This window comes from Talpa occidentalis, unplaced genomic scaffold (genome assembly GCF_014898055.3).
Source record: "Talpa occidentalis isolate TD23 unplaced genomic scaffold, MPIMG_talOcc4v2.1 talOcc4.402, whole genome shotgun sequence".
In the NCBI taxonomy this organism is placed as follows: Eukaryota; Metazoa; Chordata; class Mammalia; order Eulipotyphla; family Talpidae; genus Talpa; species Talpa occidentalis.
In genome coordinates this window covers 13030-28710 of record NW_023604319.1, presented here as the reverse complement: position 1 = coordinate 28710, position 15681 = coordinate 13030, and the positions used below count along the sequence as shown (strand labels likewise).

Sequence of the window (15681 nt, the reverse complement as noted above, 5' to 3'; positions counted from 1 at the left end):
CCGGATGCGACCCACACCGAAGGCCTTGCAGAGGCCTGGAGAAACTGATTCTTCCCCTTGGATAAATCACATTCCACTGAACATTTCAAGGCAGATACGACCCTGAGAAGCAGAAATTAAGGCAGATTTTACAGGCCATGTAAGAGTGTCAGGGACACCGTTTCTCTGCAGGGGACCCGGGTGAGGCCTGTGACTGGCAGTTGCGAGTGGAGACACCGAGAGAGGAAGGAAGGACTGAGGGCTACACGTGATCGTCGAGGTCCTGGAGTCGACGCCGAACCAAGAACACACACAGAAGCACAAAGGAGTCCTGGGGTGTGCGTCACTAAAGAACACTGTGAAGGTCAGTTCCTGAAGGTTGTCACCAGAACACCCAAGCTCAGCGCCTCTATTGAGACATCTTCAAGGCCATTAAGGGCTGGCGCCGGCCCAGATTCCTATGTGCCTAATCCACATCCAGCCTTGAAGAGTCTTCAAAGGGCCCTAACCGTCCAGAGTCAGCAGGTCAAATCACTTAAGGTTTGGGAACAAGCAGGCCTTTGTGCCCAGTGGAATAGAAGACCTGGGAGAAAGCTTCACGTGGATCCTGGATTAGTGCAATTCAGTGGCTGGCTCCCTCCTGAGCTTGGAGGAGAGAGACAAAGAGGCGGGAGCCAAGAGGCCCATCAGTGGTCGTATCAGGACATGTCCCTTCCTGCCCTCTGCCATAGGGCTATGGCTCGTGACCAGAGAATCACCGGAGGCACCCAAGTCCAGACTGCACCCACCCAGGTGTCACCTATTTTGCTCAAAAGATGACTCCCACTGCATCAGATGTCCAAGAAAAATAAGACCAGGACAGTTGGGTTTTGTCTTCTACTTATTGCCATGTGTGACACCCTCGGTTCTGGCCTCTGAGGAAAGATCTGACCTTTCAGTAATGCCTAAGGGGGTTCCTTAGTTGAGGTTCACACATGAGGACTGCCTTGGGGCTGGGGGCCTGCAGCCAACCCGCTGGGCCTGCTGGGAGGCAGGGACCTGCCCAACTCTCATGCTGCTGAGGGGGCACAGAAGCAGCCACAGCCATCCCCATCCCCGAAATCACCTCCCCGTCCACTCTGTTGCATCTGGTACCTGGGAAGATGACACAGGGCACAATCACAACAGGGAAAACGTCAGAAAAGTTCTAGTGGCAGGAACCTAATGGATGTGGCCTTCTCTGAAACAGGGGGAACCTGGGGCCCAGAGAGTAATCCGCCCCAAGTGGGGGTCCCGATCAAATCATGGGCACAGACCCAAATGACATTTTCTAAAGAAGACAGTCGGAGGTTCTACAGGCACAAGAAAGTTGTAGATCACCTGTTGTAGGGAAACACAAATCAGACCCACAAGGGGCAACTACCTCACCCATGAGACTGGCCCCTCTGGAAAGAGTGGCAGCAGCCACATCTGGAGGATGTGTGGAAAGAGCCCTCAGCCACCATCGCTGGGAGTGCAGTTTGGTGCAGCCCCTCTGGAAGTGGGGCTGGAAGTGGTAGAGCGTCTTCAGAACTTTAGAAGGGGAGCGCCATATGACCCAGCAATACCTCTGCTGGGTATTTACCCCAGGAATATGAAACTCGAACACGAGAACGCTCTCCTGTGTTCACAGCAGCTCCTCCACAATTGCCTAGTGAGCAACCAGACCAAGTGCCGTGGAGACAGGAGGTGGCAGATCAGAACTGCAGTTGTGCCCTCCGCGGAATACCACTCAGCCGTTACCCAACATGCGGGAGGACCCCAGAGGCCTCATAATCCCTTGAGTGGATTATGAGACGTCGAAGTCAGGAATTGAAAGGCAGTTACGGGGATATAAATAACAGAAAGACACACACTGGCAGAGCACAGCCAAACAAGGGGTAGACTTCATGAAAAATGCACTAGTTACCGAAGGGGGCCACGGGGACCCGGGGTGGGGGAGGGCGGGAGAGGGCACGGCCTGGGGTGAGCTGAGGGCCAGTGCAGCACGCGTACACGTTGAGGAGTGAAGTCGAGAGCCCAAAGTTATAGGGACATGTAAACCGCTGCCAAAGTTGATGGAGAGGAGAATAAGGAGGCGCGGAGACGGGCCGTCCCTGAACGTGCATCTCCCTGAGCCACGAATGTCACAGCCGTCAGCAGGTGCTGATCTTGGAAGTCAGCCGCTGTGACGCGGCCCTTATCAGCACACTTGGCTGTGTCTGTCACGTCTGACGACTTTCCCGACAGACCCGGGCCTATAAAAACGGGCTGCGACGTTCCCCTGACAGTCCGAGCAAGGGCAGGAGGAGAGGCAGCTACCGGAAGGCCTGCCGTCCACCCCGACCCATCGCTCTCGGACCAGGTAAGCCCGGGCTGCCGCAGATTCACCAGAGAAAAGCTGGGGACTCTGAGGCAGGAGCCAGCCTAGGACAGGGCCAAGGAGCCATGGCCTCTGGGACGCTGCCCGTCGCCCCTGCTGACAGTGGCGCTTTCCTGCTGCAAGTCCCCCCACACCCAGGTGTCCATGATCGCAGGCGTGGGATGGCTTTCAGGAAGGGGTCCTGACCAGATTCTTCCTCCGTCCGACTCCAGCCAAGTCTACCCATGGGGCCAAGTCTACCCGCACACTCGCAGGCACAGAGGTTTAGGGTTTTTTCCCTCGCGGGACATTTGCGTGTCTCCAGAGCCAAGAGATTTCAATTTCTCACAGAGGGGGCCGGATGGGAAAGGTGGAACCGGGGCTGACATTCTTCTCCCCTGAAGCCTAACGTGCTCAGCGTGAAGGGTAGTCCCGGGCTGCCCACGGTGTCCTCTGCTACGCGGCTGCCACAGCAGCTCTTCTTAAGGCGTTGGTGCCGCAGCCACTTGCATCAGCAAACCTCCCCGCCCCCACAGCACCCAAGAGCTCGCACCCTCGTATGACACCCCCGTGGGGAACTTGGGGTCCCACGAAGTCCTCCTTTGCAGATATCAGCCGCCAAGATGCTGATCCTCTGGACCACGGTCGTCACCATGGCCGTCCTGGCAGGGGCCCAGGTGCTGCCTGTGGCCCCGGCATTGCCGGAAATACCCCTCTTCCCTTGGATATCAAACTGAGCAGCCTACCCTCCCTGCCAGCCCCAAGTGTCCCCCTAAGTCGGCCAGCTCCCACAGACCAGACGAACCAGATGAACACAAAACAGGGCGCGAAGGCCTCAAAGGGCAAGTGTTCGTCGGTGGCCAGCATCTACATCGCTGACACCAACCTCGTGGCAGGTGAGTCAGCAGGGTCTCAGCTGCCCAGCTCTGCCCTTCCGCCTGCATGTGGGCCCACGGGCTGCTTTTGCCTCGGGCCTAGGGCCTCTCGCAAGACCAGGCAGGGCAGTCCCCTTGGGGCTTGGGAAGAGAGCCCCAGTGCGCGGGCCCCGTTGCTGGCCTTTCAGGTACTGGGGTGCTGGAGTGGGCCTGGGAATGTGGGTCTCTCGTGGGCTCCAGCACCTGCTTGTGCTCGGAACACCCACTGGGCGGGACCGGGGGAAGCAACCCGGGGCAGGGAGCGCGTGCATCCAGCCACCTGGCTGCTGCCCTGCCTTTGGCGTGACTCTCATCCACCTGACACTGTGCCAGGGGCTCTCGCCGCGTCTCACGTGAGGTGCCGCAGCTCATGTCAGCTCCCCCAGGTGCTTCAAGCACTTCCAACCTGCTGGTGCTCATTCCCTCGACCCCAGCGGCAGCTTCTCTGGCGCCAGCCCCGACACACAGGGGCCCAGATGGGGCCAGGCCAAGAGGACCCTGCCTGCTTCAGGTCACTCAGCCGGCAGGGGCCTGAGCCTCAGCTGTGTGGGGCTCTTCCTGCGCTAGGGGGCTCCAAAGCTCAACCGGTGCTTTTCTTCTCCGGCCACATCCCTTCAGAGTTCAGAGTGACACGCTCAAGTCCACATGGGCCTCGGGCAGGGGCAGTGACCATTGCCTCTGATCAGGAGCCGCGTGGGCTTCTGGGGACTGGCGACCCCGGGGGCGGGCAGCAGCAGGGATGGCCCGATGTACAGACAGAGCCCTCCAGCCGTGGTTCAAAGGGGCTGACTCTCTGGCTGGGAAGTTTCCCTGCCTCCCGCAGCCGGGCGGTTCCCAGTAGCAACGTTTCCCTGGCACCCTTTCCAGGACTAAACGAAACGTTGCCCGAGAAGATCCAGAAGATCCTGACGTGTTCAGAACTCGACCTGGGTGGTCTGCTCGGCGGCGTCATCGCCTCGGTGACCGGCACTGACCTTGGCTCTCTGCTGGGTGGTGCTGGCGGCGGCCTGACCGGCTCTCTGCTGGGTGGTGGCGGCAGCGGCGGCCTGACCGGCTCTCTCCTGGGTGGCGGCAAAGGCGGTGGCCTGACCGGCTCTCTCCTGGGTGGCGGCAAAGGCGGTGGCCTGACCAGCTCTCTCCTGGGCGGTGGTGGCAGCGGCGGCCTGACCGCCTCTCTCCTGGGTGGCGGCAAAGGCGGTGGCCTGACCGGCTCTCTCCTGGGCGGTGGTGGCAGCGGCGGCCTGACCGCCTCTCTCCTGGGTGGCGGCAAAGGTGGCCCGACCAGCTCTCTCCTGGGCGGTGGCGGCAGCGGCGGCCTGACCGCCAATCTCCTGAGTGGCGGCGCCGCTGGCGGCCTGGCCGGCTCTGCGCTGAGCGGCGGCCTGAAGATCCCTGATGTCGCTTCGGCAGTTGCAGGCAACGTGGCACCCATCTCAGTAGACAGGGCGATCGGAGGTGGACTCCAAGATATCCCTGCTGCAAACGGTCTTCTCCAGAGCCTTACTGCAAATACACCCCTTGACGTCCCTGCTGCCATCCTGTCCCGCGATGTCCCCGTGGCCAGAGAACTCCTCGATGCCACCGCCCGTGCTCAGAGCAACATCGCCTCCCTGCCCGCAGTCCAGGCCGGTGCTAAGGCCATCGACAGCATCAAAGACTCCGCCCTGGGCACCGCCAAGAATGCCGCTGGCGCTGTGGCTGGTGTCTCCGGCTTAACCTCCGGCTTAACCTCGGGCTTAACCGACTCACTCGACTTGAAAGCGTTGCTCTTGGCGTAAGCGCCCCTTCACCCTGACATCTGGCACAGGAAGGAGGCTGCTGCCGGGCCACGCTCAAGCTCAGTCCCCAACAGTCCCGGGGAGAGAGACGGCCCCGTGTTCCCCGAGCAAATTTCTCGCTCTGGGCTGAACTGAGGGTGGACGGCCCGGCCAGGGTTTCTGGAGCCTTAAGAACTGGCTGTGGAAGGGGCCTGGGTGGCCCCAGGGGCGGGTGTCTTGGTAGAAAGCTGACAGGCTGCTTCCCCTCTGTTTCTGCGGCTGCCCGGGCTGGTGCCATGAGGCGGGACTCACCTTGATGCTCTCACTTTGCAGATTAAAGGCTGGAAGTGTTCGTGTGGACAACTTGAACATCAGCATGACAGACGGTGAGATCCAGGCCCTGGCCTCATTTGACATGGACGTCACCGCAGACGGGTGAGCCTGTTTTCCCGCCGCTGCACTGGGAGGGCCTAAACCGGGCACTTTGGACACAGTGGACCAAGGTCAGGAAGGGGCAACGCAGAGGGAGACTGTACCCTGGAGGATGGGGCCGAGGGGCCCCTCGCCTCCATCCCACCGGGCCAATCAGGAGACAGACCATGGAGCCACATGCTCAGGTAGCAGAAGCACAGCCAGGAGCCCAGAGGTCCGTGCGAACTCTCTCCGGTTGTGTGGGCAGGGCCCTGAGGAGAGGAGCCGCGAGGCTGCCTCTCGCGCTGACATCCACGTCGACGTCACGGGAGACGGACCTTCCCTCCAGATGATCCCGACGAGATTCCACCCGCTCTGGACAAACACTGTCCCGGGCAGCTGGGGGAGACGGAGCTACATACGGGCCTCAGGAAGCTGCAGTTTCGACATGTACCCCCCCACCCACACAGCTGCTTGGCTCCCCGTTAGTGCATAAACCCCACTCTAGCCCGATGCTGTGCCTGTGGCACAGAGGAGGACCCCAGGCGGTCCTCGACCTCGGGAGCACGATCATTCGGGGAGGAGCAGTGGAGCAGTGTCAGCCTGGGGCGCGTGGGCAGCGCGAGAGGAGGGGCAGGGATGACCTCTCCCACTGACGGCAACACATGGTGTGTCACTGAGCGCTCCAGGCAAACACACCCTGAACTGAGGCGCGGTGAGCTCCGTCAGGAGAATGGTCCCGTCTCTGGGCAGGAGCACATATCACGCTGGCAAAGCCACTTCCACGGCCTGCTCCAGGGCACACGACCACACAAGGGCAGCGGCAGGCCGGGCACCCAGCACTATTCCCACAGAGGCCGGGTCTGGGCCCCGCACAGCTCTCCGGGCAGAAGGAGCCGCTTGTCTACTGCAGAACATCTGACTTTCTTAAGAACAGGCACTGGTCAATGTGGGTGCTTCTTACGCTCTCCCTGAGAAGGTGCACGGCCAGCTGGGTGCCATGCAGGGCAGGGTGTTTGTCCCCTTCCTTCCAGTCTCACCCGCCTCTTGCCCTCCACAGCGTCGTGGGCACCGTCATCAGCCTGCTGTCCTTTAAAGTGCGCGGGAAAGTGACCCTGAAACTCACCGTCTCCACCAACAACACCCAGTGCCTGACCCTCCAAGTCTCTGACACCAGCATGAATGTCGACGAAGTGACCATCGGTCTCTTGGGCACGTACGTGAGACCGTTAATTCCCTTTCCACAAAGTGGGCCACAAAGTTCCCGCTGGTACCGGCCTTAGACGTGAGCTAGGCCCACCTGACCCGATGGCTTGAACGGCCTAGAAACGGGGGTGTGCGGGGCCCGGGGAGGGTGCTTCTCTTGGGATCGGCCTGGTGGGTCGGAGGACAGCCTTGCCTGGCTCTGCTGCTTTCTGCCAGCTCGGCGAACTTTTTCTCTTCCCTTCTCTTTGGTCGCAAAACAACCCATTCTCCTGGGTCACAATCCCAGAGGTACCAAAAAGCCTCCGGGAGGCAAGTCTCCCTCCCACACTCGTCCGCCAGCTGGCTAATGACCCTCCCTGGAAGCCACCAGAGGGCCCAGCCTTCCGCTGGCTTTCCCAGAGACCGTTTGCATATGCGGCAGTTTCCACGTGTGCGTGCACACACACCTGTGACCTCGTGTGCATGCACACGCACCTGCGACCTCTCACACGCACACAGACACCGATCTCACATCAAAAATCGAACACTGGCAGCTGGGTGCCCCGCGGCGGGGTTTTCCCCAAAGAGTGGCCAGATCTAGAAACGCCAGGATCACGGGGCCCTCCGCACCTGTCTTCCTCAGGGTCACGGGACTTCTGCCTGTGGACTTGCCTCTGGACAGTGTGGTTTCCACCGCGCTGACAGTATCCGTCAACGAGAAGGTAGGTCTCGGGAACGGGGCGGGCACACCTCAAAGGTCCCCGTCGTTGGGAGGGAGACTGCAAGGAGGCCTGCTCAGCACGGCTGACGCCGGCGGAGGCAGGCACCAGGTCTGGGGGCGGACAGAGACCCCGGAGACCCCGGCGGCAGTGTCCGTATGGCGAGGCCGCCAGCTCGGAGGGGAGAGGATGAGTCTGTGGGGAGAGGAAGGAGGGCAGGAGAGGAGGGGCTGAGGTGGTGGGGTGAGGGGGCACTTGCTGCTGCCGCCTCTCAGCAAAGCTGACCGAGTGGTGAATTTGCAGCTTCAGGACTCAGAATCGTGCCGCTGTGACTTCAGTGACTTCAACGTGTGCAAGAACTGTGAGTGCGAACAGCTGACCTCCCTGGGGCTGACAGGTCAAGGGCGAGGGTGGCCCTGGCTCCCGCCCGGGGACACACAGGAGAGGATGGGGCTGTGAGGCTTACGCCCTGAAACCCAAACACCCAAACAAACTGTCCTCGGCTCCTCAGAGCACAAGCGGTGGTGACATCCCTGCACCTCAGATGCGCCGTGACCCTTCTTGGGGCACAGCGGGTGGTCGGCCCCGCGGGAGTGTCGCAGTAGCTGCCCATTCCCAGAGGGGCTGGCGTGTGGAGTTCCAGCAAGAAGAAGCCCCAGGCCTTCACGCCGGGGAGGCTGGGGAGCAGAAACGCCACCTGGGTCTCCAAACACATCCTGGAGACAGGCGTGAGTGGCCGGCCCGAAGGCGGCTACCAGGGCCGGAATTGGTGACTTTGCCCAGGTCCTGGAATAGGCAGGACCGAGGCCCAGGCGGCAAGCCTGTCCTGCCACTGCGGGTTTTGGCACATTGTGGGCAGGGCCGAGTCCTCGAGAACCCTTCCTCCCCGCACAGCCCCTCTACCCCAGGCCCCACCCCGGTGCAGAAGCATGAGAAGGATCCAGGGAGGCACCAGGCCCCTGCCTGGAACAGACAGAGAGGGAGAAGGCGGGGTTCACTCTGCTTCCTCCCTGGAGGGGAGGACTGGGCAGAGAGCCCAGGCGTGACACCCCACAGGGCCCCGGGAAGGAAGGGCACGGGACCAGACAGCTCTCTCCTTCTTCTCCCCTTGCAGCTACCGGCCTGTTCCAGTACCGCCTCAACAAAGCCGCCCTGTCTCCAGCGGGTATCACGATAACCTACTGCGTGAGTAGCTCGGGCTCACGGAGGATTCTGGAGGCAGGCCGGAGCTTCCCTGAACTCGCAAAAGACACTCCAGTGACACGGCCCGGGAGCCCACGGCCCTCTCAGAGCCCCAGCTCTTTACACGCACCCTCTTTACACACAACCCCGAGTGCCAGGCACGGGGTCTGCCCCGGATTCCCATCCACTTAGGTCCACTTACGATGCCGAGCGGCATCCGCACAAGGACAGCCGGCTCTTGACTGGTAGGCTGTGCCCAGCGTGGGTCTAGATACTCAGGGGGAAATACACAAGGGAATAAAAAGGGCCCCCTCGTTCCGCCCCCTCTCCCCGCCATCCATTCCACTGGCCACCTTCAACCACCCGGGAATGCCTCCCGAGCCACACAGGGAGGATGGAGAAAGGCAAGGTTTGGGATCTGCTTAACACCACGCCCGGGCCCCCATCTGCACACGCGTCCTCAGAGGACCTATATTTAAGGTCCAAGAGCTATCGGTATGAGCCTCGAGGAAGGGAAGCAGATAACTAGAAAAGAACGAGGAGCGAGTAACCGTGCCCAGTATGAGGTTATAAGATGGACGCTGGCCGAGTTGTTAAGGGTAAATGGAAATCCGTGTGAAGATTGTACTGCATTTTTCAGAAAGCAAACAAAATGGACAGGACATGCATACGCAAGGGCAAAATCAGGCAGAAACCCCGGGGGCGGCGTGCGGGACCTCGTGCCCTTCTTCGTTGTCCGCGGAACTTTTCAAGCCTCCTGCCACAGGGATGGGGCATCTTCTAGACAGAGGGGAAAGTGCAGATGAAAGGAAGAGGAGTTGTTCCGTGGGGGCTAGAAGAGCTTCGGACCATTATGGAAAGACCAGCGGGGCCTTGAGCTTGAGCAGGAGGTTGTTCTGGCTTGGGATAACACCAAAGGGGAGGCAGGGGCTGAGTTATGTGCAAACCTGCAGACACGTATGTGGTACTTGAAGCAACCCTTCAGTGAGGGGACTTCAGTTAAGGACTTCACTTAATTGAGGGTTCCTAGCTTCTGGGAGAAAGTCTCAGGCCTCAGGATCCCCCTCGTCATCCCCCCACGATCCTCCACCGCACCCCACCACCCCCTCAGGGCTGATAGCAGGAGCGGGGCAGCACTTCCGTCCTTCGGAGGGGTTCCTGCTCTCCAGTCTCCACGAACCCCACTCCTTCCCACAGAACCCACACACAGAGGCTGGGGAGGTGGACGGCTCTTTGTCCCCCTCCCTCCTCAGCACGCCAGCCGGGTGTCCGAAAGGTGTGGAAGTCGATGTCCCTCTCACGGGATGACGGGACGCCTCTGCTTTCCTTCTCCAGGCCACGGCCAAGTTTAACAAAGGCTCTTTCCCGGTGACTGGCGGCGCCCTCCCTGCACATCCTAAGAATGCCAACGTCTCCGTCACTCTGTCCCCCGCATTGCTCAAGGCCATCGTCGCCCAGAGTGCCCAAGCCAGCTCCACGAAGGTGAACCGTGTGGGTTGGCGGGGTCCTGGGGCCGCTCTCTGCCCACGCGGCGGCATCAGGAAAATGCCGAGAGAGCCCCGCGCGGACTGGGCTCATGAACCCCCCCTCGCCCGGCCCCGCCCCCCCCCCCCCCCCCCGTGTCAGGTCCTCCCTGGCGCACAGGGTTGGGGTGGGGAAGAGCAGAGAGCAGGGGCACAGGGGACAGCCGTCTCTCTCCCGCTGCGGGGTGGGCCCGGCATCAGGACAGAACTCTCCAGGGGCCTCTCTCTGGTCCCCGCAGCTGTACAGGGAGGTACAGGTCATCACGGGTGATCAGCGGGAGGGGGGTTGCTCATTCGTTGTGGCCCCAAGCAAGGTAGGCACTAGGAGGACAGCATCTAAGCAGCGGCACGCCAAGCCAATGACCTACAGTAAAGGTCGCTGAGACCACTGCTTCGGGCCAGCCGGGCCAGGGGTCGGCATCACACGTTTCTAGCAGGGACTCCCGAGATGCTCAGGGCACAGAGGCCGGCCCGGAGACGCTAGAGAGGGAGGGGCTTTGGACTGGAGGAGGAGCACTGAAGAGCAAAAGTCGCTTGTGCTCTGCCCTCTGAGAAAGGACAGGAGAGAAAGGGACCCAGCGGGAGGCAGGCCCCGTCAGCCCAGCTCCTGGGGGTGGTGGGTCCTCTGAGCTGGGCCAGCCCCTGGCTGGTGACTCATGAGCGACTCACCCCGAGGGCATCGATCTGTCTGAGTGGAAGGCCACGGGCTGTCTCCTCTCCTCACACAGCGACCCGCTGCCCTTCTTCCCCTCCCCCCTCTGAATGACGCTTCCTTCTTATGACAGATGGGGGGCATGGAGGCCAGCGTCTCCAAAGTGACCTACATCCAGTCAGGCAATAGAATCACCTTCACCCTCCTGTCCACGGTGAAGGAGGCCGGCGCGGTCATTGGCAAGGGGACCACGGTGAGTACCCTTGACGAGCACAGACGGATTGTGCCCCTGTGATGGTGGGGGCGACCCAGGGGCCGACTCTGACAAAGCAATTCTGAGCTTGGGGAGGGTCCCGGCCCGGTGGGCTGGGGAGGAAGGCACAGGAGGCCGTGTCCTCTGGGAGGGGCTGCTGCCCAAACCCCCGGGGTGGAGGGTGGTGGTCCCAGACTGGAGGGCTCAGCCCCGAGGGAAGGGGGCAGTCCACGGGCTGGTGGGCGCGCAGGCCCAGCTGCTTGGCCACATCACCCTGTCACCTGTGTACTGAGCACCCAGGGGAAGGAATCCTTTTAACATTCTTCTTTCCATTATGCCTTTAGAAAGTTGTACTCAAAATCGCCTTCACCCTTGAAAATGACAAAGTGGTGGCACGCGCCCAGCCTGTAAGGTATTCTATAGCTCCATAATCCTCCTGACGGTTGAATGTTCCAGAGTCATTAAAAAACCCACGAGAGGGGGCATGCCAAGGGTGTTGGGGAGACACTTGGCTAGGGAGAGGGAAGGCAGTCATGGAGTTTAAGTGCAGATCCCCTTCTTCTTCTCACAACTTCCTCCTTGGGGGGTGACCGTCTTAAGAAGAGAGCCTCACGTAGAGGGAACCCGTAATCTCTATTTTGGCAGAGGGCCGTGTTTTTCATTTGACAATAACTTGCCACGTGCTTTGTCTCCCCACAGCTCTGACCACAGCCTGGCTGGCCCTGTAAGTTGACTCGACGTTCAGAGTACCCACCTGTGATCTGCGAGAAATGACCTGAAGGCTGGAGGGTGGGGGGAAGCGGGAGTAGGGCCCGGCAACCCGGTGCCAGGCACGGAGACAGAAACTCGAGGGAGGGAACCACCGGCCCTTCCACATGCATCCTTACCTCCTCTCAACAAAGGTTTGGGGTGTGCCGCTGCGTGCCCATCCTAGCCACACCACAGGAGGCAGCAGGGAGAGCCCTGGCTCCATAGTGACTCCCAAGCAGAGGGAGGCCAGAGATACATGAAGACCCTAGAGAAAAGAATGCAAGTCACACAGAGTCTGGGATCACACATCAGGCGGAGGCGTGCTGAGGGCATGGGAGGGGGGGCGGCGGGATCCGCCCCGTGACTGGTGCAGACTCTCTGTGCCCTTGTGATGGTGGGGGCGACCGAGGGGCCGACTCTGACAGCTGAGCCTTCCTCTCCCCTTCATTTCCCGCATAGCAGCTGCCTGACGTGCCAGGCTCCAGGGCAGGGCAGGGGGACATGGAAGGCGAGGTCCCCGACCTCGCACGACTGCCCGCCTGCCAGGGGACATGGGCCTTTAAGCAATTAGTTGTCCCTTGGGCATAAAGAGGCCAGGGTAGAGAGCACGCCAGCGGGAAGGCAGATGGGGGCTCACTGAGAAAAGGACACCCTCCCGTGACCCTGAAGGAGGAAGAAGAGCTAAGTACAGACGGAAAACAGGTACCGGGTAGAGGGAACAGGGCGTGCCAAAGCAGGCACAAAGGACCCTCAGCCTCTCCAGGGGGATATGCAGAGGGAAGGAGGGGACTGCTAGAAGCGCCGATTCGAGAGGACCCCGGAGAAGATGCCAAGGGGGCAGCTTTTCCGGCAGCCTGGCCACCCCGGTGCCGAGGTCGGCGCCTTGCCGGCCAAGTTCCACGGCCGCACCTCTGTGCCTGGTGTAGCGTCCACAACACGGCCGGAGCCCAGGAGACATTTGCTCAAGGAGCCGCGCAAGGGCTCAATAACCTATCAGAGGGCCTCGGTCCCCTGGTAGCACACTTTCCCACTAAAACTATACCCACCCGAGGTGGCTTTCCCTGACTAGATGACTAGCAGGGGTTTGCTGGACGTCAGGGTGACTCGTTCCTCCCCTCTCTTCCAGAGCGGAGCGGCAGAGGATGTGCCAGCGGTGATGCCCGCCATGGCCAAGAAGTTCTCCGCTAATCTGATTAGTAAGTGCACTTCAGCCTGGGAACACCCAGGAGCGGAGCTGTGGCCATAGCAGGGAAGGGGCAAGGGGTGGTGATGCTGCTGACCCCGCCCTGGCGCTCCCTGAGCGGTATCTCTCGTCTCCCACACGTGGATTGGGACTGTGGAGTCTGGAGATGACAGAACACGGAAACCAGGGTGAAACGGCCCTTCCACGGGTCCTGACAGCACCAGGCCCGCCGGGGTCTTCGCGCCCCCGTGGCCACACTCACCACTTGGAGGAGACGTGGACCCGGGTATCCCGGGCACACAGATGCTAGTCCGAGGAGCTCTAGCGTCTGAGCTCGCGACCTTTACATCCACCAGGACACGGTGTGCAAACGCCATCAGTGCATGTCCGCGGCGAACCCTGAGGGGGGTTGAAATAGTGAGTGACGCCAGAGCACGGGGGCTGCTTCTCCCGGTGGTCTTGGCGGAGGCAGTCCTGCCAGTGTTCTCATGACGGGCACCGCTCGCGTGGGTTCCCCGGGTGTAGAACGCCCACCAGGCTTCCGGGGTTTGCTCCGATCCCGGCGGCCTCACCCTGGCACACACCTGAGCCCCGGGGAGAGTCAGGCCTTCACCCTGTCCGTCGAGTCGCAGGGGAGAGAGCTCTCCTCCGGCCCACGCCGCCCAGAGATCGCGCCAGATGACCGCGTTGGAAACCTCCCGGCCGGTCTTCGTTTCTTCCGACTCCCGCCAGAAGATGATCTTTCTGTATTTCAGGAAACATGGGCAACTGGAACGCTCCATCAGGAATAAGCTCAGTTCCCATCAACAGCGCACCGTTTAAAGCGATAGCTGGGGTAAGAGAGAAAGACAAATGTGTTTGGTCTGCGCTAGAGCCCACTCGGCCCGTGACCCTTCAGAGGGACCCATGAGACCAGCGGGGTCCTGGCCCCACAGTCTGTCCCGGGCTGCCTGGCGGGTCACGTCTACCGGCCCAGCCCTCTCCCGGGCAGATCCCTGGCCTGCTGCCCCACTGGTCACCGGGCAAGGCCTAACCCAGACCCTCTGCGCCATGAGCAACCCACCCCCCGGGCACCGCCCCCACGCAAGTCTGAAGGTGCCTCCCTCGCTCCCTCGGAGACGCACGGGGCTGACTCAGCCACACCGTCACCTCCTGTCCGCCGAGGCCTCTCACGCTCTGCCCCATGCGCTCAAACCCCCCTCTTCCTACCTCTCTGTCCCTAAGCCCAGAGGACATGTGAAAGAACTTGCTTCCCAAAGTAGTTAAGAGCAGGGGACGTTCATCTCAATTAGTCACCAGGAAAACAGGAACGCACGAGGGTGGAGCTAGGGCTGAGGGACGAGATGGAAAATCCTTGAGAAGCAGGCTCCGCGAGTCCACAGCCACATGGGGGAACAGCAGCTCCTTTCTCCGTGGCCCCGGCTCACAGCCCCCACGTTCCTGCCCTCACTCAACCACCAACAGTCGCCGTGTCTGTGGCCAAAGCAATCACGAAAGGATAGAGGGTGGCAAAGCCATTGCACCTCCCGGTTGGTTTTTTGCCTCTTCTGCCCGGCGCCAAGCCCCACGGCCGGCCTCCAGTCAGGAGCGGGTCACGGGAGTGCCAGCCGTGTTCGGCTACCGGGGATGGAAAGCTCAAACCAAACGCCTTAAGCTTAAATACCCACGACGTGACTGGGACCCAACATCCAGCAGAGGCTTGAGTCAGGACCCCCGCGATGACCCCGGCCCCAGCCTCTGGGTCCCCTGCCTCTGGACAGGCTCCGCGTGGGCTCTGTACAGGGGTCCCCACTACCCGGGGCTTCCCCTTCCCTCTCATTCCAAAAGACCTCAAATGACAACCCCCCAGCAACGACCTCTGGGGCTCCCCTTGGCCCGACTTGCTCCCCATCCCCTCCCCAGGCACAAGTGCTGCCTTCAAGGCGCCGGGAGGGCAGTGGCCTGCTGGGCCTACACCTCCCCCCAGACAGTGTGCTCAAGAGAATGATGGGTGGTCTTTTGTCTCCTCGCAGAACTTTCTTGTGGCAGCAAAGTAAACTCAGCACAGCCGATGCCAGAGAAACTTCCAGAATGAAAGCACTCTAAGACTTCTCCCAGAATTAATCAGCCATCCTTTTGATTAAGGACACGACAAGAATAGTGTTCTGAACATGTCAACTCGTCCTTGGATTTCACCAGCGTCATCTTGTGTCAGCCGTTGTGACAAAGCAGAACCCCAGGGATTGTTGGCTCTTTGTGATCACCTCTTTAATAATTAACCTGTTTTCACGCAAAACACGCCTCACTTGTCTTCAGTTCCCACATGCGGGCATCTCGCCACACGTGCGTGGTAATAGAAGCTCTACTTCCCAGGCTCAGCCAGCTCAGTCATAGGAATCATGCGGCCACCAGAGCCAGGCTTGGCTGACCCAGTGCTCCAGGGGGCAGTGGTGACAATGATGCTTTTCTTCCCCTAGCTCTGCCCTCCCCTCTCCACTCCACATGCTGTCTTTTGCATGTGGCCACCCCTGGCCAACATGAAGATCACACTAGAAAATCTCACTCACACTAGGGTCCAACCTCCCCGGTTGCATGTTCACCATCGAGGGCACCGTCCCAATGCTGAGAACCCACAGAGCAGGGGGGGTGCCCGGCACTACCGTGAACAGAGAGGCGAAGGGTCCAGGGCCCAGCTCAGTGACCACAGGCCACCCCAGTGGCTGTGAGAGAAAGTCTAGTCAGAAGTCAGAAGCCCAGTGAAGGCAGTGACCAGACCCACACACCCCGGCAAAGTAGACACGAGGGGGTGCTGAGAAGCACGACTGGGGCCTCTAC

At 60.9% G+C, this 15681-nt stretch overlaps 1 protein-coding gene across 1 annotated transcript; it reads left to right on the top strand.

Annotated features, from left to right (window-relative positions):
- The first annotated feature begins 714 nt into the window (after positions 1-714).
- Positions 715-15132, top strand: LOC119258426 (vomeromodulin-like). The gene is made up of 16 exons (XM_037526757.2): positions 715-771; positions 2227-2341; positions 2947-3234; positions 4120-5026; positions 5343-5444; positions 6481-6636; positions 7249-7327; positions 7628-7685; positions 8439-8509; positions 9842-9988; positions 10815-10934; positions 11279-11346; positions 11634-11658; positions 12811-12880; positions 13623-13702; positions 14880-15132. Exons 1-16 carry the CDS (start codon positions 715-717, stop codon positions 14901-14903), a joined length of 2367 nt encoding a protein of 788 aa, XP_037382654.2. The 3' UTR covers positions 14904-15132.
- Positions 15133-15681: the final 549 nt, after the last annotated feature.

Coding starts and splice junctions, on each gene's coding strand:
- LOC119258426 (XM_037526757.2), top strand. CDS start 715: ATGGCTCGTGACCAGAGAATCACCGGAGGCACCCAAGTCCAGACTGCA. Junction 3,235..4,119: donor TGACACCAACCTCGTGGCAG/GTGAGTCAGCAG, acceptor CACCCTTTCCAG/GACTAAACGAAACGTTGCCC. Junction 5,445..6,480: donor ATGGACGTCACCGCAGACGG/GTGAGCCTGTTT, acceptor TGCCCTCCACAG/CGTCGTGGGCACCGTCATCA.